Source organism: Callithrix jacchus, chromosome 14 (genome assembly GCF_049354715.1).
Source record: "Callithrix jacchus isolate 240 chromosome 14, calJac240_pri, whole genome shotgun sequence".
In the NCBI taxonomy this organism is placed as follows: domain Eukaryota; kingdom Metazoa; phylum Chordata; class Mammalia; order Primates; family Cebidae; genus Callithrix; species Callithrix jacchus.
The window spans coordinates 48,839,116-48,864,118 of record NC_133515.1 but is presented as its reverse complement, the minus strand read 5'-3'; the positions used below and the strand labels follow the sequence as shown (position 1 = coordinate 48,864,118).

The 25,003-nt window shown below is 41.0% G+C and overlaps 2 protein-coding genes across 9 annotated transcripts in view; one reads left to right on the top strand and one right to left on the bottom strand.

Annotated features, from left to right (window-relative positions):
• CEP68 (centrosomal protein 68) overlaps window positions 1–9,140 on the top strand; it is a 28,688-nt gene extending 19,548 nt beyond the window's left edge. For 3 of the 7 annotated variants that reach the window (XM_035272412.3, XM_008980604.5, XM_035272411.3), the window contains 3 exons: window positions 823–919; window positions 4,744–4,917; window positions 5,841–9,140. In XM_035272412.3, the coding sequence (XP_035128303.2) occupies window positions 823–919; window positions 4,744–4,913 (267 nt within the window). In that variant the 3' untranslated portion in view covers window positions 4,914–4,917; window positions 5,841–9,140. Of the gene's footprint in view, window positions 1–822; window positions 920–2,250; window positions 2,417–4,743; window positions 4,918–5,840 lie in introns of all 7 variants that reach the window. The other 4 variants (XR_013526550.1, XR_013526548.1, XR_001907076.4 and 1 more) reach the window with 2 other exon arrangements.
• Window positions 8,983–25,003, bottom strand: part of RAB1A (RAB1A, member RAS oncogene family) — a 40,340-nt gene continuing 24,319 nt past the window's right edge. Inside the window, exons 3-6 of one of the 2 annotated variants that reach the window (XM_002757691.6) lie at window positions 22,584–22,679; window positions 13,095–13,190; window positions 11,064–11,195; window positions 8,983–10,807 (exon numbers count right to left, since the gene is read on the bottom strand). In XM_002757691.6, the coding sequence (XP_002757737.1) occupies window positions 10,610–10,807; window positions 11,064–11,195; window positions 13,095–13,190; window positions 22,584–22,679 (522 nt within the window). In that variant the 3' untranslated portion in view covers window positions 8,983–10,609. The remainder of the gene's footprint in view (window positions 10,808–11,063; window positions 11,196–13,094; window positions 13,191–22,583; window positions 22,680–25,003) is intronic. The other variant, XM_054244888.2, reaches the window with a different exon arrangement.

Below are 25,003 nucleotides of genomic sequence, written 5' to 3'. Positions count from 1 at the left end.
AGAGTAAAACCGTCACTTCAAAATGGTAAAACACCAAATTCTGGCGGGACATGGTGGCTCATACCTCTAATTCCAGTACTTTGGGAGGCCGAGGCAGGTGCATCGCTTGAGTTCAGGGGTTTGAGACCAGCCTAGGCAAAATAGTGAGACGCTTCTCTATTTCTATTAAAAATTTTTTTAAATTTTAAAAATCAATCACTGAGTTCTGGGCCCTGCACTAAAAGGTGGTCATGGATTTGACTTTACACTTCTTAACTGCTAAAGGAACATCAAGAACACCAGCTTGGTAGCCACAAGGAGAAAACGGATGAGTTGCTTGGGAAACTTACAGCTTCCCAGATGTTGAGGTAGTTACCCTGATGGCCTGCATAGAGAAAGGACAAGGAGGGAGGAGCAGAGGTGGAGGCAGTGGCTCTCTACAGTCAGTTTAATGGAAGATCTCTTGTGGTTCCGACTTACCAGGTCCATTAGAATGGAATAAATTTTGAGGCTCCCATATCCCTGTGAGTTAGAGAACCCCATGAGGTGAGGATACTGGAAGGAGACCCTAACTCCAAGCTGTTTGTGAGTCAGCCTCTGCTAGAGAAGACACTTCTGATGTCAAACTAAACAGGAAAAACTATTGACTCCATTTAGCCTGGGCTCAAAGAAGCTGAAGTGAAACTATTGCACTGTTTACTTGGGGAATTCTGCAGACCTGTGGGGGTGAATCTTAATACATTAGAGGGAATCAGGCTACCTTGCATGCTGTTCTTTTTGAATTACTTTCACAAAACAATAGTAACGAAGCTTCTTCCTTTTCTTTTTCCAATATGCCTTAAGCAATTTAAGAAAGATATAGATGAACATCAGTCTCTGACGGAGAGTGTCTTACAGAAGGGGGAGATTCTTCTTCAGTGCCTGTTGGAGAATACCCCAGGTGAGATGCTTAAGGTTTTGGATTTAGCTAGAGCTTAATCCCTGTCAGCAGCAGGCCCAGGGACCACACTGTCCCTGGTAAGGAGCTGGTACTGCAAGAGCCCCTGCCCACACCCACTGCTTGAGATGCCCCATGCCCCACCGTCTGCCAGCTCCACGCATCGCTGCCTATCGCTGCCCCTGCACACCAGCTTAGAGGCAGTAATGGTCATAAAACCAAGCTCATTAGCAGTTAGGCATTGAGCGTGCAAGAATGACACTGTCTTTTGCTTCTGCTTTTGCATTTTTCTGGAGGTGGTCTGGGTAGGAATCCTGGCTTTATTCCACCAGCCCTTAGTTTGAGGCTAGGGTATTCAGCGGGTATCCCTCGGGTTCCCCACTTTACCTACCCCAAGTGGAATTCCTCTGTGGTTATCTGCCTTGTGACTTGCTTTGGGGAAAGATTTGTTTCAGAAAAGGATTGTATTGCTCAAAAGTATTTGAGGACAGTCTGTCCTCAGGGAACAGACTGAATAAAGAACCGAGGAGAGGGAACAGTGTGGCAATAGTGTGCAAACCAAGCTCAAGCCCCCTCCTATCCCTTTTTTTTGAGATGGAGTTTCGCTCTTGTTACCCAGGCTGGGGTGCAAATGGCATGATCTTGGCTCGCTACAACCTCTGCCTCCTGGGTTCAAGTGATTCTCCTGCCTCAACCTCCGAAGTAGCTGGGATTACAGGCATGCACCACCACACCTAATTTCGTATTTTCAGTAGAGATGGGGTTTTTCCACGTTAATCAGGCTCGAACTCCTGACCTCAGGTGATCTGCCCGCCTTGGCCTCCCAAAGTGCTGAGATTACAGGTGTGAGCCACCATACCGGCCACGTGAGCCCATTTTGTACGATGGTTTCCCCATTTAGGAAAGCAAAAATCATAGACCTCAGGCATGTATCTAAGCATGCTGTGTGCCAAGGATTTACAGTTCTCATTGTCTTTACAAGACAAGGGCATGGGGGATGAGGATATACAATGGAGGATGAGCTAAGAGAATGGTAGGGTAAAGCCTATAACTGATGGCAGCCCCGAATTTCCTGCGAGACTGTCAATCAAGTGCTGACAGAGCCTGCCTATATTATGCCTCATTTTATGTTCTCAAGTGAGATGGGATTTATACTGGAATCCAACCACAGAAGCAAAGCTAGGCAGGTCCCACGGGCTTGAGGGGCCGTGAGGAAGCGCTTTCCTGACCAGTGTGGTGGGCAGGTGCATACCGAGGACAGGGTGTACGGCAGGATTTCTCAGCCTTGGCACTTTTGCCATATTGGCCGCGTGATTTTGTCCTTTGCGTCGCAGGATGTTTAGCAGCACACCTGGCCCCACTAGATGCCTGTAAATTCCTGCTTCCCCCACAGCTGTGACAACCCAGAATGTTTCCACACATTGCTAAGTGTACCCTGGGAAGAAAAATCTAGGGTTGAGAGGCGTCAGTGGACAGGGGCCACTGAGGAGTTTTCAGCAGGTAAGTGATTCTCTGGTGTGAATTATGTGAGCCCTTTGCAGACCCTACCCTCTTAAGGCCTCTGTTTTGGCTTTTTTGGCATTTTCACTAAGATTTTTATATTTTTTTATTGGGGCAGAAATTCCACGTGCCAGGATTGCTACATGTCATCTACACCAGCATTTTACTGAAGCAGTTGGCATATCAATGTTTCCGTTTACTCACAGCCTGTGAGACAGATAGAGTTGTAGATTTGCCTCAGGCCACAGAAGTGGCAGCCTGGCAGAGCTCCTGCGCACTGGCTTTCCACAGCTTCCCAGTGTCTGGAGGTGCAGAGGCCTGAGCAGGAAGGGAAAGGGCTGAAATGCCAGGAACCTCCCCTCCTCACGGAGGCCACATGTAAAAGTAGGCCTCTTAAAAGCTTCAGGTTTTACCTTCATTTTAAAATCAATTTAGTAATACTTTTCTGTGCTTAATCTGTAATAAGAACATCCTTCGTTGCCCTTCTCTCAAAGGGATCTAAAGTTATTTTACTGGCTTTGGGGTTTTCTTTGGTTTTAGGTACGTATCCAGGCTCTTTCAGATTGACACACTACCCTTCCCCGTCTGCTTGAAATAATCAGGAATGTGGCTATTTTCCCCTTGAGACTTCAGTGTCACTCTCTAGTGGGTGCAAAACTTACCTTTCTTCCGCCAGGAGCACGCTGTCAAAGTCCATAGAGCCAGCATACAAACGCGTATTCCATTCCTTCCCAACTTCTTTTACTTGGCCCCAACCGAACATTCTAACAGTCTAAATAAAATTTCAGAAACAGCCAGGCACAATGGCTCACGCCTATAATCCCAGCACTTTGGGAGGCTGATGCAAGCAGATTACCTGATGGTTGGTAGTTTTAGACCAGCCTGGCCAACATGGCAAAACCCCACCTCTACATAAAGTACAAAAATTAGCTGGACATGGTGGTAGATGCCTGTAATTCCAGCTACTCAGGACTGAGGCAGGAGAATTGCTTGAACATGGGAGGTGGAGTTTGCAGTGAGCTGAGATCGCACCACTGCACTATAGCTTCAGTGACAGAATAAGACTCTGTCTCAAAAAAAAAAAGAAACTGGAGGGGTAGAACCCAGCCCAGCCACCAAGTTTTACCACACACTCTGGCTGTATTCCTCTGCCACGCCTCGCCACCTCTGTGGACAGCACTTTGCCCTGATGACACCACACTGATGTGGCTTCCCTAGAAGATCTCAGTACAGCCAGCCTGCGTTCCTTCCCACCATCCAGTCAGCACTGCCTGCAGATAGGCAGCTTCCCCTTTCCCTTCCTCTGCTGACAGATATTGCAGCTGTGGCAGGAAACTAAGGAGTATTAGCACAGCTGATAAAAGCACAGGAAACTAAGGCAGCCTTTGTGCTTAACAAAAATAAATTTTTGAAAAGAGAATAAAGCCTGCTGTGTGTGATGCACTCTGACCCTAGCCCATCCCTTCCTCATATGAACACTTCTGACACTGGAGTGAATCTTCCCTTAACCGACTCTCATGTCATTTTATTATTTTTTGTATTTTGAGATGGAATTTCGCTCTTGTTGCCCAGGCTGAAGTGCAATGTTGTGATCTCAGCTCACCGCAACCTCTGCCTCCCGGGTTCAAGTTATTCTCCTGCCTCAGCCTTCCAAGTAGCTGGGATTACAGGCATGCTCCACCATGCCCAGCTAATTTTGTATTTTTAGTAGAGACGGGGTTTCTCCATGTTGGTTTTGAACTCCTGAACTCAGGTGATCTGCCTGCCTCGGCCTCTTGAAGTATTGGAATTTCAGGCATGAGCTGCTGTGCACGACCAGGTCATTTTCTTTTTCAGTCTGTTCACTAAAGCTCTACAAAAAAAGGGTCCTAAGCATTCCCAAAACTATTACCAGACCACCCACCTGAAATGACATTCCTCCCAACCAATAGAAATGGATAGGACCTGGTAGCAGGATAAGCATCTGAACCTTGGCGTGTCATTTTATCTCATTTAAGCCTTATGCCCAAGACAGGACCTGTCTTACCTCTTAAGTCAGGTAATACCAGCCATTCAGAGAACCGTATCTTTGCCTCTCTGTGAATCATGTAATTCCAAAGTGGAGTCGGTGAATTATTTTCTCAGCTTTAATCAGGAGTTAACAACAGATTCTCCAGTGCAACAGAAGTCCCTGGAAAATCACTGTTAAGGGTAGACATTCAGAAACTACTGCCAGGTCCTACTTTGTGCAAAATACTATACCCTTGTATGTTCTTTCAAAAATGCTTACTGGACAACACTTGCATGGGTTTTGTTTTTGGTTTAATTTCTTTGACCCTCATTGTTAGTTTTAGAGGATGTCCTTGGGAGGATCGCAAAGCAGTCTGGTGAGCTGGAGAGCCACGCAGATCGCCTGTATGACTCTATCTTGGCCTCTCTGGACATGCTGGCTGGCTGCACCCTCATCCCTCACAAAAAACCCATGGCAGCAATGGAGCACCCATGTGAAGGGGTTTAACCTGGTAAGTGAGGAACTCAAGAAGAAAATACCCACCAAGCCTGCTGTAACAGTTGGCCACTACTTAGAAGCTTCTTGAGCCAAGAACTATTATTGAAGCAAATGACATACTGGAAGAAAACAGCCAGTGGTACTAAAAAAGGAGTTGCTGGTCTTCCTATGGTGATGAAGGCTCACTGTGGGATGCTTTCCATTACTGTTCACTCCTGCTGCCTGTGGAGGATGAGGGTGCTTCTGTGCTGCCATTTCTATGGCACACTCTTCACCACCACTCCTGCCACCCCAAGGCAAGAGCAGCACAACTTATCTATATACCTACTTTATTTCTGCACAGGTACACTTTTCCAATATGGGGCCATGACCTGGCAGCCCCTATTCTGCAAGATCTCCCCAGCTCATTTGGTACTCCATCTCCAAGCATCTCTGACAGCACCAAGTCCCCAGAGAAACCCAGAGTTACTGCTAATTTTGTACCACCACCCCTGCCCCACACAAAGTGTCTCCACCTATCTCCCATACCACTTCTTTCCAGAAAGGCTAGGGGGATGGAGGGGTTAACACACCTTGGAAACTTAACAGGTAGTACAGCTTTCTTTTGCTCCCTTGAGAAAGTCAAACAGAATGACAGAAAAGAAAAGGCTAAGATAGCAAGGATGGGTAGTGTCCACTACAGAGTTGCCACTGCCAGTGTTTTTCGTAATTTCACAATTAGACTGTACTTTCCCTGAAACATCCTGTCCTACAGCAAAAGGTTTGTAGTGCTTAACTTGTAGATTTTTTAGGTAAGCACTAGAAGTATGTTAAGAGCAGGGAGTCCCTGTATTTTATTAGAGCAACTCTGAGTAGTCATCTTGGTTCTAAAATGAAGTTGTCGTTTCTTTCTCTACAACATTATACCTGTTATAGATGCTGCTTTTTCCCTTTCAGGCATCCTCTCGGGCAAATGCAAATGCAACCTGTCAGCCAAACATAGGCCGGTGAGAAAAAAAAACTTCAAGTCCTTGCAAGACATTCAACACTGAAGTCAAGGGGGAAAACTTCAATATACTAGCTTTAAAATGCCTTTCTCCTCCCTGAATGGAGGGCTGTTGATTTACTATTTTTATTTACAATGAATCCTTCCAAACTAAGGTTTTCCTTTTGGTGCTTCTCCACAAAGAGTGTGTAGCTTTGCAATTTTTGATAAAATAAGACATCTTGCCTTCCCCTCTATCCCATTAAAAAACAGCAGACAAAGCTCAAACTATTCCACCTGGTAAGATCATTTACTAAGGGCTGGTGGAAGGTTCTGAATACTCGATATTCTCAGGCATGCAAGAGGACCCAAGGGACTGAAAAAAGCGAATGGCTGGCCAGAAACCTTGGGTCTTTTCATAAAAGGAAATTTGGGCTTGTCAATCGTCTTTGAAGATTTAGGTAGAAAGAAGACTTTAACCCTTTGTCTGCAAAAGAAAAAGGGTTAAATGACTAACACCCTCTGCAGATTACTTTGGGAGACTATGACACCTTTTGCCATCTTCAGGGCTGATGTCTTTGCTTTCCTGGCTAACCAGTTTTTGATAAGAAAACGTGTCAGGGACTTGGGGATCTGCAACCATGCTTTAGCATGGCTGTGGAGCTAATTATCAAGCTTAAGGCACCTTTGGGAGGACTCATCCTTTCACACCTAGTCTCCCTTGGAAGAGCAGTTCAGGCTCAGGGAAGGGAATGGATAGGATGACACAGTACAGTACAGAAACTAAAGCTGTCAATAGTGAAGAAATTGGGAATTCTTTGTTGTTTTGGCACTGACTGGTAAGTACTTTGATAGAAAAAACTTCATCAACCATTCGAAGTGTCAATTCTATTGCTTTTTGAAGAAAAATGATCTATTGCTGGTAAAACTGCAGAGTCTACAGAAAAGCACTTTTAAAGTTCTGTTTGGGCTATGAATGAACCTAGAAGGAGGAAAGCACAATATAACAATGGAAACTAAAGTCCTAATACTAATGTGACTTTTTTTGCTTCAGAATTTCTCAGACTTCATAGTCACTGGAAAATAGCCATTAAATTCTTTAAGGATTAGCTCTTCAACAGTAGCTGCACATAAAATGCATTATTTCAAGTGCCTGATGCTGCTATGGCATGCTTTATCATAAATAATGCTTAAGGGCATGACCAAAATTAAAATGTCTTATGACTGCCATATTAAACTTAGTTCCATACACAGTGAGACTTTAAAAGAGAAAAACCACTCTAGCAAATAATTGTCCATTACAAACCTGTATGTAAAGCATTCTTAAAAACCTAGAATTGGTTAAAAAGGCAGAGATGTCTAACAGCCTCTTAAATTGATAAGTTTCACCTTCTCTTTGATGTATCTTTATAAATAGGAACATGCACTTCCACTAAGTATGTTACTGAATAGCCCTTATGAAATTAAACCCACTTATTTACTGGTATTTGACAGGCATGAGTGTATTAGTTAGCATAAAAGTTGGAGATGAAAACCCTACAGAAAGAAACTGGCCAGTATTAAACTAACTGAATGCAGAATGTGGCATTGTATTCCCATTCAACCAATAATCAGCTTCAACTGACAGGCATTTTCACACAATGTTAGACAGTACCCTGTTTCCCAAGAAAGTGTTACTTACCTAGAGATGCTGTAAGGTATTTTTGTTCCTCTGAATAAGGTGTGACTAAAGGGTGCTAGTTCTGGACCTGGCTGTGAATGCCGCTGAAGAGTATCAACACAACTGTTAATTATACAGCTGTGCTTTAAGACTTCCCTTAAAACTCAGGCTGAAATTGTTTCTACCTAGTAAGAAACATGGCCAGGTTAGAGTCAAGTAGCTGAGCTTGCTAATTGCATTGTGGTGCCACACTGGAATAATTTAGTAGTCCCTTAAAATTAATCGAAGTTGAATCCATAGCGAAGTGATGATATTCAAAGCTGGATCGGCCGTTTCAAGATCTGGGTTCTTGGAGATCCGTGGGTAAGCTCAGCAAATGGAAGATGATGTCAATACAGGGCTATTTTGAAGCTTAGGTGGGAACGGGACACAAGGTTTGACGTACAATATGCTGGAAAGGCAAGATATAAGCTAAGGAAAATTCAATCCAAGGTCAAAGAAAAGGAAATTACCTTTTGGACCATAATGACTATCATTCTGAAAGGATTTCCCAGAGTTTGCAGCTGCTTAGATTTAGAACACTCTTCACTATGTAAACTAATTTATGGCAGCACCTTATAAGAAGTGATAATTCCCCTTACTAAGTGAACAGATTATTAAAGCCTATAGTAGCCTTGAACTGTTTGTACTTGAAAATGGGAGTATAAAAGGGGAATATATTTTTTCCAAAACTGTGTTTATTGGCAAATTGTGAGGCATGTTGAAATATGTTGTTGTAAATCCCAATCTTTTTTTTTTTTTTTTTGAGACGGAGTTTCGCTCTTGTTACCCAGGCTGGAGTGCAATGGCATGATCTCCACTCACCGCAACCTCCGCCTCCTGGGTTCAAGCAATTCTCCTGCCTCAGCCTCTGAGTAGCCGGGACTACAGGCGCGCACCACCATGCCCAGCTAATTTTTGTATTTTTAGTAGAGACGGGGTTTCACCATGTTGACCAGGATGGTCTCAATCTCTTGACCTCGTGATCCACCCACCTCGGCCTCCCAAAGTGCTGGGATTATAGGCGTGAGCCACCACACCTGGCCATAAATCCCAATCTTTACTGCCATGGGGGAAAGGATGCTGGAATTTTCCAAACTAAGTCTGTAAATAATACTCATCTTAAGTTCATGTAATGTTTCCGCTAACTCACAAAGAATAAGCTGACGATTTAAACAAATTTTACTGTATAAAACTGAAGTGCATGGTATGGCATCAAAATATCTTGACATTTGTTGTGTGTCATTTAGCTACTTTAGAAAATAGTTTCTGAACTCTTTCCCCCTTTATACTGTATTAAGGCAAAAACAAAACTTTTGAAGCATCAAAGATCTTCACCAAAATAACTTGGTAACTTCAGGAATTTGTCAGTTGCCTTATGTGAGGATGAATAGATCCACCAAGCACGCCTATAATACAAAGTAAACTATGATTTTTATTGTGAAATTTTCATAGATGGAAAATTGAATATTTATTCTGTCCATTTCATTTTACAGTTATCTTACCACTTATTTTTGTACCATGTATTTCAATTGCCTGTTTAGTGAAAAATAAAAATTAAAAAACCTATTAATTTTTGGCTTGTTTTTAGCTTAAATTTTCTAATGAAATTAAGGAGCCCACAACGAAATGTGTTGCCAGCAGCCATATCCCAAGCCCCTCCCTGTGTGAAGAATGTTTTGGGTGCTACTTCGACCTAAGAAACAACCTTTGACTTCAGCCACCTTAAAATGCCAGTGTGGGCAGATTTTTCATTCCTCACAATTAAAAAACAAACCCCCTAGGATCTTGAAGGTCCTATTTAAGAAAATCTTCATACATGCAGAATGTCACCAAAATATATTTCCCTCAATTATCATTACCATCCAGTATTCATGTTTTAATTTTTAGGGATATAATTTCTAAAATTAGAGCAATAAATTTCCTGCGTCCTATCTTAATGCTTAAACCCTCCTCCATCACCAAGTTAAGCAACTGTGGAGGATAAAACAGTGGAATCTGACTGAAAGCATGAAAGAAAAACATTAGCACATGTTAGTCTGATCATTTCCAATTAAGAAAGGTGTGCTGCTTTCCACCTCTACCATAGATGCATTCATGAAATATTGATCAATGAAGCCATTTCAAATTGTTTTAGAGAAGGATCAGAGAAAATGAGCTAGATAGCATACATTCTAAACTTGTTTTCCATACAGTTTGAGCTCCCTGAACCACTAAAGTTGGTTAAATCCCTACACAGCACAGAAGTCTAAGTCATTTTATTGGGTGTATTATCTAGAAAGCAAATACTGGATGCTGCTCTAGAATAGGTCTTGAATGCCTTAGTTGCACTGTGCACACACAAATGGCTGTGTTGAATATAATGCAAGGCTCTGTTTCTCTTTAACCATAAGAATTAAAACAATACTTATCACCATACAGTTTGATATTACTTCCAATAAGTACAATATTTATTAAACGTATCTTCAGTTGTTTTGTTACATAGTGTGCAACAAATTACAATATTCTGCAGCCACAAATTATATGCAGAGTATGAAGAAACTATTAATCAGATAGTGTAATCTTTCCATTTATAACTCTACAAGGAAGAACTAGCAAATCAGATCTTACATATAACATCTCACTAAACTTTATGCATGGAAAGTGACAGACACGGCTTGTGCTGTTTGATACAAAATGGCTGAACTTCATCTTCAGAAGACTAAACCTGACATCTAAACATGCCAATATAAACATCAAAACAAAATATATTCTAACCAACCACGGGAAACAGTCTGGTATCAGGAAAGCAACAAGGATTACACACATTATTTTATAAACCAGCACACAAAGGTTTAAAACAGTTCTGAAAATGAAGTTAGCTGTCTTGAGTCAAGGGAATAAAAAAAAAGTCAGTATTGACCATTTACAATCTCTGACCTTTGTGGAGACGTAAGAATCTGTTGTAGTGCAGCTACATACAGTACAATTCAGGCAATTTTGTTTTTTCACTTGGGTTCAGATTGCAAATTCATTGCTGTGAGAAAAGTACGGAGGCAAATTTTAGCAGCAACCTCCGCCTGACTGCTTGACTGGAGTGCTCTGAATTTTAACATTGGACTTCTCGGCACCACCAGCTGTTGCTCCAGGACCCATTCGCTTTTTAATCTCAGCTGCCATCGTCATGAAAGACTGTTCTACATTCGTTGCATTCTTAGCACTGGTTTCCAAAAATGGAATTCCAAGGGAATCAGCAAATTCCTAAGAGAATAATGAGGCACAATTAACACTGAAAGATCTTTTCCAGTAATTCTTAGTGCATTTCTACCATCCACAATGGAGCATGAGGGACTAAGTTCATTGGATCCAAACAGATGCTACACAAATTGTCACTGTCAGAATATTCTAGTGCACATATTTTTTAAAGTTAAGGTGGCTGTGGCCTCAGAATGATTGCATAACCCATACATAATTCAACACCTTCAAATTCAGTATGAAAATTAAACTTGAAACATACCTTTGCTGTTGTGTAGTCTACTACTTTCTTTGTGGTCAGATCACATTTGTTCCCTACCAACAATTTGTTGACATTTTCACTGGCATAACGATCTATTTCCTGCAGCCACTGTTTAACATTATTGAAGGACTCCTAAAAAGACATTTGAAAGTTTGATGATACAGTTCTGGAATAAACAGAAACATCCTTCCTGACCTAACAGACAAATAACAAAGAGCTAGTGAGACTACAAAATAACCACTCCTAAGGAGTGAAGGGATTTTTTTTTTTTTTTTTTTTTTTTTGAGACAGTCTTGCTCTCTTACCTAGGCAGGAGTGCAGTGGCACACTCACTGCACCCTTCACCTCCCAAGCTCAAGCCATCCTCCCGCTTCAGCCCTCTGGATAGCTGGGACTATAGGTACATGCCACCATACCTGACTAATTTTTAATTTTTTTGTATAGACAGCATTTCACTATGTGGCCCAGGCTGGTCTCAAACTCCTGAGCTCCAACAGTCGGCCCACCTTGGCCTCACGAAGTGCTGAGTATACAGGTTTTAGCCACTGTGACTGGCCATAAACAGATACATTAAAATGACTATAAATATCTAAATGATGACAAACTAGAATTTACAGGCTAACGATGAAAATATCTTATTTGAAAGGGAAATACAACTTAAATTGCAACTCAGGCAAACCCAACTGTTTCGGAATATGCAATTTAAATGTACTAAAAAACCTGGTTTTGAAATTTGAAAAAAAAAAAAAATTTTTTTTTGAGACGGAGTCTTGCTGCCATCCAGGCTGGAGTGCAGTGGCCTGATCTCGGCTCACTGCAGTCTCTGCCTCCTGGGTTCAAGCGATTCTCCTGTCTTAGTCTCCTGAGTAGCTGGGATTACAGGCGCACACCACCACGCCCAGCTAATTTTTGTATTTTTAGTAAAGATGGGGTTTCGCCATGTCAGCCAGGCTGGTCTCTTAACTCCTGACGTCAGGTAATCCACCCACCTCAGCCTCCCAAAGTGCTGGAATTACAGGTGTGAGCTACTGCACCCAGCCTGAAATTTGATAAAATTTTGGTTTATGAATAAGATGACCTACTGTTACTAGAGATGTCAAAAGACATTATTAAATAAAGATACTCATTTTCTTTTCCACAGTCATATTTAAAGGAGGAATGTTTTCATTTAAACATCTTTCATGGTAATGTGACTAAAGATTTTTTAAAACCAGCATCATTTTTTTCTCCTGCAGATATCATCCATCCAGCACTTCTAATGGCACTGAATCTAAATGTCTACATCTAAGTTATCCCTAATTAACTATGATTTCATATTTGAGGTAAGATTTAACATTTGCCAAAAGAAAAAGAAATTCCAATTTTGAACGTTTATCTTTGTCCTTTTTTTGATAGAAAGGACAATGAAATACAAGTTTCTGATTTAAAACAACAACAACAACAAAAAAAAAAACTACTTATGGTCCTTGGACCACATGCTTCACACTGATCCACACTGTTCCCTCCATTGCCCTGCCTTCTCTCACAGCTCATTCTCATACTAAGACCCTCCTAACAGGCTCTTCTTCAAATCCTTTATTTCTTCAAATCCTTTATTTCTGAACCACATCCTCCACAGGCAGAAAGCACCTAATCCCACTTTTGGCCATTGGGATGGACAAATTCTAATTACCAGTCCATATTCCTGTTAATACTTAACATCAAGAACACAGTATAAACCAAGCACCTCATGATATCCCTACAAACTCTTGCGTATATGTTAGCATCTTGGCTATTTGATCAAAGTTATTTAGTCGATAATAAATACAATGGGAATCTCTTGAAAGCAAATATAAAACTAATTACTAATGTTCTATTTATTACAGGAAAACAAATGTCTTTTAAGTGATTCACATTTATATTTGAGAGTGGACAGAATTTTCTGCCATAAAATTAGTACTGATGGCTTATTTGTGAAACAAATATTCTGACATTAATAGAATAATGACTTCCTACTTTGTCACTGTAACACAATCTCCTCTTGGAACTTACCTGATCTGTCACATCATACACAACTATGATGCCATGGGCTCCTCTGTAATAACTGGAGGTGATTGTTCGAAATCTTTCTTGGCCTGCTGTGTCCCACTATTACAAAACAATCCAGAAATCCAAACAAATCCATTAAAATAAAGTTGAGGAAAAGTGTAGGAGGGAAAGAAAATAGTTTAGTTTTCATAACTGTGGAGATTATCAGGATGTGATATAGAAACATTAGTCCTCAACTCATACCACTAAATTGCACGGTAATAAGTACCTGGAAGTCCAGAAAAGAAGGTAGTACCTACAACTGAGCTTGCGATAATGATACTAAAATTACAAGCTGTTGACAGCAGGAACTATGTCATACTTTTCACATTCCCTACCGCCTTTAACACTGTGTTTAGGTATGCCACTGGTCTAAAGCCCTTTAACACAGAACTCTCCCATATAAGACAAACTTACTTGCCAGCACATTCTACCATGATTAAAAGCACTGTAGGGACCTAATTCAGATAACTTCTAGTCAAGACAGAACTTTAATTATCTTAAGCAGCTGTCTTTTTTCCCCCGCTAAAGCAGGGTCTTATTCTGTCATCCAGGCTGAGTGTAGTGGTATCATCAGAGCTCACTGCAGCCTCAATCTCCCTAGCCTCAAGCAATTCTTTCACCTCAGCCTCCTGCGGAGCTAAGACTATGGGCACATGCCACCACACCCGGCTAAGTTTTTTTTTTTTTTCTTCATAGAGATAGGGTCTTGCTGTATTGCCCGGGCTGGTCTGAAATTCCTGGACTCAAGCAATCCTCCTGACTCAAGTCTCCCAAAGTCCTGGCATTACAGGTATAAGCTACCATTCCTGGCCAGGTGTTGTCTTCACCCTAGAGAAAACAATGTAAGGAAGATGATTCCAAATACTTCTATAAAATGTATTTTAAGAGCAATTTACTGTACTTCAACCATTTAGACTCAAACTCCAAAACAAATGCTAACTTCATTGCATTATAGTTCCGGGTTTTAAAAAAACTGGGCCGGGGGCGGTGGCTCACACCTGTAATCCCAGCACTTTGGGAGGCCAAGGCGGGTGGATCACGAGGTCAAGAGATCGAGACCATCCTGGTCAACATGGTGAAACCCGTCTCTACTAAAAATACAAAATAATAGCTGGGCATAGTGGCACGTGCCTATAATCCCAGCTACTCAGGAGGCTGAGGCAGGAGAATTGCCTGAACCCAGGAGGCAGAGGTTGCGGTGAGCTGAGATTGCGCCATTGCACTCCAGCCTGGGTAACAAGAGCGAAACTCCGTCTCAAAAAAAAAAAAAAAAAAAAAACTGTTGGGGTCGAGTGTGGTGGCTCACGCCTGTAATCTCAGCACTTTGGGGGACAGAGGCAAGTGGATCACTGAGGTCAGGAGTTCAAAGACCAGCCTGACCAACATGGTGAAACCCCATCTCTACTAAAAACACAAAAATTAGCTGGGTGTAGTGGCACACACCTGTAATCCCAGCTACTCAGGAGACTGAGGCAGGAGAATCGCTTGAACCCAAGAGGCAGAGGTTGCAGTGAGCCAAGATAGCTCCATTGCATTCCAGCCTGGGCAACAGAGAGACTCTGTCTCAAAAAAAAACAAAAAAAAAAAAACTGTTAGCTAGGTGCAATGGCTCATGCCTGTAATCCCAGCAGTTTGGGAGGCCAAAGCCAAAGGATCACTTGAGACCAGAAATTGGAGACCAACCTAGGCAACATAGCAAGACCCGGTCTCAACTAAATTTAAAAAATTAGCTGGGCGTGGTGGTGCACACCTGTAGTTGCAGCTATTCAAGAGGATTGCTTAAGCCCAGGAGGGTGTGGTTGCAGTGCCACTGCACTCCAGCCTATGGATACAGAGGGAGACCCTATCTCTTAAAAAACAAAACATCTAGAAGCAAACTCCATTTTTAGATGTAAAAAGCCTTGTTTTTGTTTTTTTGTTTTTTTAGAGATGGAGTCTCGCTCTGCCTCCGAGGCTGGAGTGCAATGGCACTGCTTGCCTGGCAGGTTCAAGCAATTCTCCTGTCTCCACCTCCCAAGTAGCTAGGATTATAGGCACCTGCCACCAAACCAGGCTAATTTTTGTATTTTTAGTAGAGACAGAGTTTCACCATGTTGACCAGGCTGGTGTCAAACTCCGGACCTCATGTGATCCACCCGCCTCAGCCTCCCAAAGTGTTGGGATTACAGGGGTGAGCCACCACACTGGCTGAAGCCTTGGTTTTAACAAGGGGAATGATCATTTTGGTGGAGTACTCCTAGGCTGGGTGTGGTGGCTCACCGCTGTAATCCCTGCACTTTGGGAAGCCGAGGCAGGTGGATCACCTGAGGTCAGGAGTTCAAGACCAGCCTGGTGAACATGGTAAAACCCCATCTCTACTAAAAATACAAAAAATTCACTGGCAGCATTATGCTGTTAAAAAAAAAAAAGAAAAGAAAAAAATAAAAATAAAGATTAAAATAAAAAAGGACAAAGAAAAATAATACAAAAAATTAGCCAGGCATGGTGGCAGGTGCCTATAATCCCAGCTTCTCAGGAAGCTGAGGCAGGAGATCACTTAAACCCAGGCATCAGAGATTGCACTGAGAGATTACAATGACCTCTTAAAAATTTTTTTGAATAATTAGAAAAGCTACCTACTCCTCTAAAATATACTGATAAAAGGCAACATCTTCATTAACAGTAATGGAAAAATAATGAAATGATTACTATTAAACAAAGCCTAAGAAAAGTAGAGATTAAGATGTAACGATCTTTGGGGGAGGGAGCTATAAAGTTGTGGAGTGTAACTCTAAACTTGATACGATTTTAAATGACAAAACTTAATTAAAACAAAAAAGGCAGGGCGCCGTGGCTCACGCCTGTAATCCTAGCACTTTGGGAGGCTGAGGTGGGCGGTTCACGAGGTCAAGAAATCAAGACCATCCTGACCAACATGGTAAAACCCCATCTCTACTAAAAAATACAAAAATTAGCCGGGCATGGTGGCGCGCGCCTGCAGTCCCAGACTGAGGCGGAAGAACCACTTGAACCACTTGTCTCTGTTTTGAGACAGAGAATGCAGTGAACTGAGATTGCGCCACTGCACTCCAGACTGGTATCAGAGCAAGACTCCGTCTCAAAAAAAAAAAAAAACAAAACAAAACCATTTCTACTAAAAATACAAAAATTGAGTGTGGTGGCACGAACCTGTAATCCCAGCTACTTGGGAGGCTGAGGCAGAGAACTGCTTGAACCTAGGAGGCAGAGGTTGCGGTGAGCCAAGATCGTGCCACCGCACTCCAGCCTGGGTGACAGAATGAGACTCTGTCTCAAAGAAAAAATAAATAAATAAAGTTCAGTAGTATTCAGTGAAATCACTTCCTTTTCCTGACCCAGCCAACATGGAGCTAAAAACAAGTTGCAATTTTGCATAAACTGGAAGATGAGCTGGGTATTAAGGAATTAATGTCAGTTCTATTTGATGTGATAACAAAATAGAGATGCATACTGAAGCATTTTGGAGTAAAATATCAAATGTCTATAATTCAACATACTCTACTACTAAAAAAAAAAATACGACAATATGTCAACAACTGTTCATCTAAAAAAAGCAAATAAAGAAAAATACAAATCACTACAAGCCTTATTTCTTATGTCCAGATTACTAAGCCTGAGAGATCAGAAGAATAGTTAGTAATAAAGAGACTCAAGGCCCTGCACAGTAGCTCACACCTGTAATCTCTATACTATGGGAGGCCAAGGCAGGAGGATCACTTAAGCTCAGGAGTTCGAGCCCAGCCTGACCAACATGGTGAAACCTTGTCTCTACTAGAAAATCCAAAAATTAGCCAGGCGCGGTGGCTCAAGCCTGTAATCCCAGCACTTTGGGAGGCCGAGGCAGGTAGATCACGAGGTCAAGAGGTCGAGACCATCCTGGTCAACATGGTGAAACCCCATCTCTACTAAAAATGCAAAAAATTAGCTGGGCATGGTGGCGCATGCCTGTAATCCCAGCTACTCGGGAGGCTGAGGCAGGAGAATTGCCTGAACCCAGGAGGCGGAGGTTGCATTGAGCCGAGATCGCGCCACTGCACTCCAGCCTGGGTAACAAGAGTGAAACTCTCTCTCAAAAAAAGAAAAGAAAAGAAAAGAAAATCTAAAAATTAGCCAGGTATGGTAGCAGGCGCCTGTGGTCCCAGCTACTCGGGAAGGTGAGGCAGGAGAATAGCTTGAGCCCTCAAGACAGACATTGCAGTGAACTGAGATCATGCCACTGCACTCCAACCTGGGCAACAGAGCCAGACTCAAAGAAAAAAAAGGAGGTTTGGCCAGATCACCTGAGGTCGGGAGTTCAAGACCAGCCTGACCAACACGGTGAGACCCCGTCTTTAAAAAATAAAAATAAAATGATAAAAAAATTTTTAAAAAGAGGCTTAAAGTCTTTCAGTGTATTCTTGGAGGAAGCAGTTAGAACTCTAGAATCAAACCACCCTGACTTCACAACATCAAATTCAGGTTCCTGGTTATTTACTATTAGAGTCACCTAACAGTTTCTTCATCTGTAAATGTTAGACAGCATTCACCTTGTTCAATTGCTAAAGGGGTTTAAAAGAACTAATGTTTGCAAAATGTGCCTGACTATAGAAGCTGCTCAATAAAATAAGTTTCCTTTTCTTCCCTGCTCACCAACCCCTTTCACAAAGAAAGAAGAGGATAAATTGGTCTATTACTAAAAGTCAACAAGAAATTATAGCTGACTAAAATAAGCAATGGCATCCAAAAAGTAAAATTTCCTTTTTTTTTCTTTTTTGAAATGGAAGTATTGTTATATTGCCCAGGCAGATCTTGGAACTCCTGGGCTCAAGTGTTCCTCGTGCCCCAGCCTCCCAAGTAACTGGGACTACAGGCACTGATATGAGTTGGCTCTGTGTCCCTACCCAAATTTCATCTCAAGTTGCAATCCCCACATGCTGAGTAAGGGAAGTGACTGGATTACAGGGGCCGTTTCCCCCATGCAGGCAATAGTGAATGAATTCTCACAAGATCTGATGGTCTCATAAGGGGCTCTTCCCCTTTTGCTTTTTTTTTTTTTTTTTTTTTTTTAAAGACGGGGTTTTACCATGTTGGTCAGTCTTGAACTCCCAACCTCCAAAGTGCTTGGATTACAGGCGTAAGCCACTGCGCCCAGCCCCCCTTCGCTTCTTTCACACACACTCTTACCTGCTGCTGTGTAAGACATGCCTGCTTTCCTTTCTGCCATGATTGTAAGTTTCCTAAGGCCTCCCCAGCCACGAGGAACTGTGAGTCAATTAAACACCTTTTTTTTTTTTTTAATATAAATCACCCAGTTTTGGTCAGTTCCTTGTGGCAGTGTAAGAACAGACTAACGCATGCACCAGGTCCAGCAGAAAGAATAAAACTGCTGATGTTTCCCTGCTACTCTGAAAACCTTCCTGACTCTAAATCCTAATAGTACTAACAGTACTTTCCTTTGTATGTAATTCTCATTACCTTCAGAATCAGAGTAATTTTTTCCCATGTTTGTCTCTCCCACTGAAATAAGAGCTCCTCCTAATGGGCTATGTTTTATTCATCTCTGTAACCTCTAAGTCCCTGGTGTAATGTAGATATTTTCATAAAGCCTCATGAATGAACAATCAAAGAAAGAGGACTTCCATGGTGTGCAACGGACTCAGTGCCTGCTCTACCTTGCTGAACGTTTTGTAATCTAACAACTCAAATAAAGACCCAGATGTCACACTTGAACAGAAAAAGCTGAAAGGAAAAGATAATTAAAACATAAACCAACAGAATCAAGATTTCTGAAAAGACCTAGAAAACTTGAAAGATTACTGAAGCCAAGCAAGAGGAAATGTTAAGATTAAAAGTAAAATCCTATGTTTAGATTTTTAAAATATCAGTCACAGAAGTGTAAAAAAGACACCTCAAAGTCTCCAGGGCAGAAGAGAAATACTGAGAAGGCCATGCAGTTTTAAAAAAAAAAAAAAGGCCCCACCTTTCTTTTTTTGAGACAGTCTCGCTCTGTTGCCCAGGCTAGAGTGCAAAGACGTGATCTTGGCTCACTGGGACCTCCATCTCCCAGGCTCAATCAATCATCCCCCTTCAGCCTCCTGAGTACCTTGGACTACAGGCACCCACCACCATGCCTGGCTGATTTATGTGTTTTTTAGAGACAGAGTTTTGCCATGTTGCCCACACTAGTCTTGAACTCCTGAGCTCAAGTGATCTGCCTGCCTCACCCTCCCAAAGTACTGGGATTACAGTGGTGAGCCACTGCACCCAAACAAGACCCCTATTTTAATTAAAAACAAGCAAATCAAAAACCTTAAGACCCAAACTAGTAAATAATATGGCTACTGACACAGTAAATGGTTATTTTTGGTTAACAAGAAAGGGCCATGAGCCCTTGAAGTTCGAGAGAAATTAATTCAGACTTCAAATCAAGACAGGATTTACCTCGTGTGTTACATCTCATATTTAAGAAATCAAATTTAATAAAAGGCATTTATAAAATGTAAGAATAACCCAAACTGCACAAGGTTCTGAAAACATCATTACAGAAAAGAGTGAGGAACTTCAGAGGTAGAAGAAAGGTTGTGATTAAGATCAACCCGAAGGGCAGGCTACCAATAGGAAGAGGAATTAATCTGATTCAGGCAGCTCCATAAGGCAGAGGAATAAGAATAGACAGAAGTAAAAGAAAACAGGCTTCAGCTCAATATAAAAAATTAACATGTCCCTAAAAGAATCATGTAGTGAGCTGAGATCATGCCACTGCACTCCAGCCTGGGAGACAAAGTGAGACTTTGTCTCAAAAAAAAAAAAAAAAGGAAGCACTGGGAATAAATAAATAAATAAAAATAATTGGTAACTAGAGATTTTGTGTGTTTTTTGTGGTTTTTCTGTATATTCTGCAAATATGAGGTTTTGCCATGTTGCCCAAGCTGGTCTCAACCTCCTGGGCTCAGGCAATCTGTCCACCTTGGCCTCCCAAAGTACTGGGATTGTAAGTGTGAATCACAACGCCCGGCCAGCCACTGTGCCCAGCCGTGTTTTGTTTTTGGGACAGGGTCTCACTCTGTCACAAAGACTGGAGTACAGTGGTGCAATCTTACCTCACTGCAGCCTTGAAGTCCTGGGCTCAAATGTTCCTCCCACCTCAGTCTCCTGAGGAGCTAGGACTACAGGCATGCACCACCACATCCGGCTTTTTTTTTTTTTTTTTTTGGGGGGGGTAGAGATGGAGTCTCTGTGTTGACCAGGCTGGTCTTTAACTCCCGGTCTCAAATGATTCTCTGACCTCGGCCTCCCAAAGTGCTGGGATTATAGGCCAGCGCCACTGTACTTCAGCCTGGGAGACAAAGCAAGACTCTGTCTCAAAAAATAAAAAAACAAAAACAAACAAAATGTTCAAAAAGAGGCCGCAGGCATGGAAAAGAAATTCCTATTTGATGAAAGACAGGACCAGGTGCAATGGCTCACACCTATAATCGCAGCACTCTGGAAGGCCGAGGCAGGCAGATCACCTGAGGTTGGGAGTTCGACGCCAGTCTGACCAACATGGAGAAACCTCGTCTGTACTAAAAATACAGAAAAATTAGTTGGGCATGGTGGCACATGCCTGTAATCTCAGCTACTTGGGAAGCTGAGGCAGAAGAATCACTTGAACCTGGGAGGTGGAGCTCGTGGTGAGCCGAGATCACCCCATTGCACTCCAGCCTGGGCAACAAAAGTGACTCCTTGTCAAAAAGGAAAAAAAAAAAAAGATGAAAGACAAACTAAGAGTTCCTATAAGATCCTTTCCAGACACAGGAAAGTAACATAATATGAATGTTTCACACACAAATACACACCCATATCTTATTAAGACCAATGAACACACATAATATCATAACCATATATATATATAATACCATGATTTCATAACTCCATATCAGAACTTTAAAGTAGTTTAAACTACAGTTTTGGGTAGATCTTTATGTACTCTTTATGGTGCCAAATAAAAAGTTGGCACTTTACTCATATAGTGGGAAAAAATGTGGAAGGTAATTTCTTCACTGATTGAAAGTATTTCAAGCTATTTCTGAAAACTAAATCTTTGCAAATCCTAATTTGACACATCAAGTGTGTTTACTTGTATCAATATCCACATCCACCTATATTTTGTCAGGTACCTTCTTTTCCTCATCAGAATCATATAAAGAAAAGAATCATATAACGAAAAGGAGCAACTTAACCCATCAAACACCCATTTATCTGGGCCTATGTTATATCACAGTAGTATCATATCATAAGCAGTATATACTGCCCAAAAGTTTACAAAGGCTTTCACATGTATTGTCACATACACAAAGCTTTTAGATTTGGTTCTCACAGCTATCTTATCAATTAGTAAATCAGGTGTCATCACACTCATTTTAGAAAGGAAACTGGGTCTCAGGGTTACTTCAGACTTTTCCCCCAAGACACAAACCCATGGTTCTCTAACAAGTAAACACCAGAACCAAGTCAACAAATCTAAGTCTTCTGACTCCCAATACAGGACTCCTTCTAGTTCCATGTGTCATCAGTTCCATTAAAAGGGGCAGTCACTGGTTTCCTGTGTTACATCATGCTAATAGCCTACTCTGAAAAATGCTGAGAGACTTATTTTTAAAAGACCATAGATATGTCCACATTGACAGCACTCAGACCCATAGTGAAGAGACACAACTATTATAATTGCCTATGTTTAATTGGGGGCTGAGGTATAAAGATGGATGAGGGGGACAGGATGGCACAGGGACACAAAATATCGAAGACAGAGCTTCAGTAACTTGGTTCTACCAGTAACGGTAGGCAAGTCATTAAATTTTGCAGCATTCACTTTTTGAGCAGTAAAATGAACATGTCACAAAAACTATGTTCCTTTCCAACAAAATTCTATGTTTCTACAGAGTTGGTGCATACTATCTAATAAAAATACTTAAAACAGAACTAAATAAATACTTCTCTTCAACTGAGCCACACAGGAAGAATCTCTTCCTAGGTTTCCTTTAATGTTCCACACACTCAGCACAGTATTAAAAATACAAACAGAAAATGGTCCATAACACTTTCACTGTAGGACAAGGTAATCTTTTTTTGTGGGGGGGGGGGGGAGACAAGGTGATCTTAAACTTAAGATTTCCCTACAAGAAAAAGATAAGGACCAAGTTAGACTTAAAAAATGAGTTTCTCAAAAAAAAAAAAAAAAAAAAAAGAGTTTCTCTTGCTTTATGAATACAAAATTCAATGAGGCTTAAGTAATCTTGAAAACATTATTTTTAATATAAATAATTCTTATTCTACCATTCTATCTTAAGTATATGATTCTTAAGACATTTTACATTCAATTTTGTTAGCATATTAAATATATGTAAAATAATAATACTTTACAAATTTACCAAAATAAATTAAAAAAAAAAATTCTAGCCAAAAGTCACTTACTATTTGAAGCTTGATTGTTTTCCCATCTAACTCTATGGTTCTTATTTTGAAATCCACACCAATTGTGCTGATGTAGCTTTCTGTATATGTATCATCCTGAAGGGGGAAATAATTAACAATTAAAATTATTGTTCAGTGGAGCAGATGCAAGTCTAAGTGAAAAAAAATGTTCAAGAGTAGATAAAAAGAATCATGTTTACTTTTATCTACAGTCCAAGTTTATGAACAAAATTCATAAAGCATAACAATATCCATTCCACCCACTCTCAGTACTTACTTCATATTCTGATTATAAAGCACTATTTAACCATAGTTTCTTCTTTGCTTAAGATCTCTTCAATAGTCATTTTTTATCTTTCCCAAAAATCCTCTCTTGGCAAATTCTTTTTTTTAATTTTTGGAGACGAGGTTTCATTGTGTTGGCCAGGCTGGTCTTGAACTTCTGACCTCAGGTGATCCACCAGCCTCGGCCTCCCAAAGTGCTGGGATTACAGGCATGAGCCACTGCACCCAGCCTGGCAAATTCTTTACATACATCATATAAAAAAATATTTTATATTTTCAATGATTATAAATTATTTTTATTTTTATTTTTTGATGGGAGTCTTGCTCTGTCACCCAGGCTGGAGTGTAATGGCGCGATCTTGGCTCACTGAACCTCCACCTCCCAGGTTCAAGCAATTCTCCTGCCTCAGCCTCCAGAGTAGCTGGGATTACAAGCGACCACCACCACACCTGGCTAATTTTTGTATTTTTAGTAGAGACAGGGTTTCACCATGTTGGTCAGGCTACCTCAGGTGATCCACCCATCTTGGCCTCCCAAAGTGCTGGGATTATAGGCATGGGCGACTGAGTCCAGGCTATGAATAATTTTTCTAAACACTAATCAGCAAAACTCTTACAACCCATCCACCCAATTTATTTACCACAAAACAATCATTTTACTCTACTCTTAAAGGACTTTTTCTTAGAAGTCAATCTTGCTTCTCTGTTATGGTTTTATTTTTTTTAGTACACATAACATTAAAGTTACCCTTTTGAAGTGGACAATTCAGTGATTCTTATACATTCACAAGGTTGCTAATTATAACTATGAATTCTAGGATATTTTCATCACTCCAGAAAGAACCTGCCTTCACTCCCTGACAACCACTAATCTACTTTCTAGCTCTTTAGATTTGCCCATTTTAGACATTTCATATAAATGGAATCATAAAATAAGTGGCTCTCTGTGTCTGCCTTCTTTCATTTAGCATAATGTTTTCAAGGTTCATCCATGTTATAGCATGTATCAGTACTTCATGACAGAGTCTTGCTCTGTTGCCCAGGCTGGAGTGCAGTGTTGCAATCTCAGCTCACTGCAACCTGTGGTCTCCTGGGTTCAAGCAATCCTCATGCCTCAGCCACCCAAGTAGTTGGGATTATAGGAATGCATCACCATGCCTGGCTAATTTTTACATGTTTAGTAGAAAGGGTTTCACAATGATGGTCAGGCTGGTCTTGAACTTTTTGCCTCAAGTGATCCACCCACCTCGGCCTCTCAAAGTGCTGGGATTACAGGTGTAAGCCACCATGCCTGGCCCATTTTATTGGCTGAATAATATTACGTGTATAAATACACCACATTTTTTCCATTCATAAATTGATGGACATCTGATTTGGGTTGTTTCCACTTTTTGGCTATTATGAATAATGCTGCTATGAACATTTGTGTACAAGTTTTCCTGTGAATATATATTTCTCACCAATTTTTTGACCCAATGCTAAACTTTTAAAATTATAACTGCTTCTACCAAGTACCTGCCATGAAATTTTATTCAGAATGGAAATAAAACTTACTTTTAAGTGAAAATACTTCTTGTGAAAAGATATATGGATGAACAGACCAGGCTATCATCATATGAAACACAAAACACCACCTAAGAAGTAATCTACCAATGAAGATGGACCTTAATCAAATCAAGTCTAATTAGAATGCCACTGCCAAACAGAACTTTCTGTGACAATGGAAAGGTTCTATAAGCTGTGCTAGCCAATATGGTAGCCATTAGCCCTATGCAGCTTGTGAAATAAGAAACTAAATTTTTTCAAATTTTTCCCCCTTAAAGGACAAGGTCTCAATGTGGCCCACGCTAGAGTACAATCATAGCTCACAGACGCCTCGAACTCCTGCGCTCAAGCAATCCTCCCACCTTGGCCTCCCAAAGTGTGAGATTATAGGTGTGAGCCACCAACGTTTTCAATTTTAATTAATTTAAATTTAAATAGCTACATAGAGCTAGTAGCTACTACAAGGATAGTGCAGTTCTAGGTCTTAGTTTCTAATTACAGAAAGAGGGATAAACAAATAAGCATAAGGAAATCACAAGGAAGCAAAATGATAAATCTAGAATACTGGACAATCTACAGGACACGTGCTC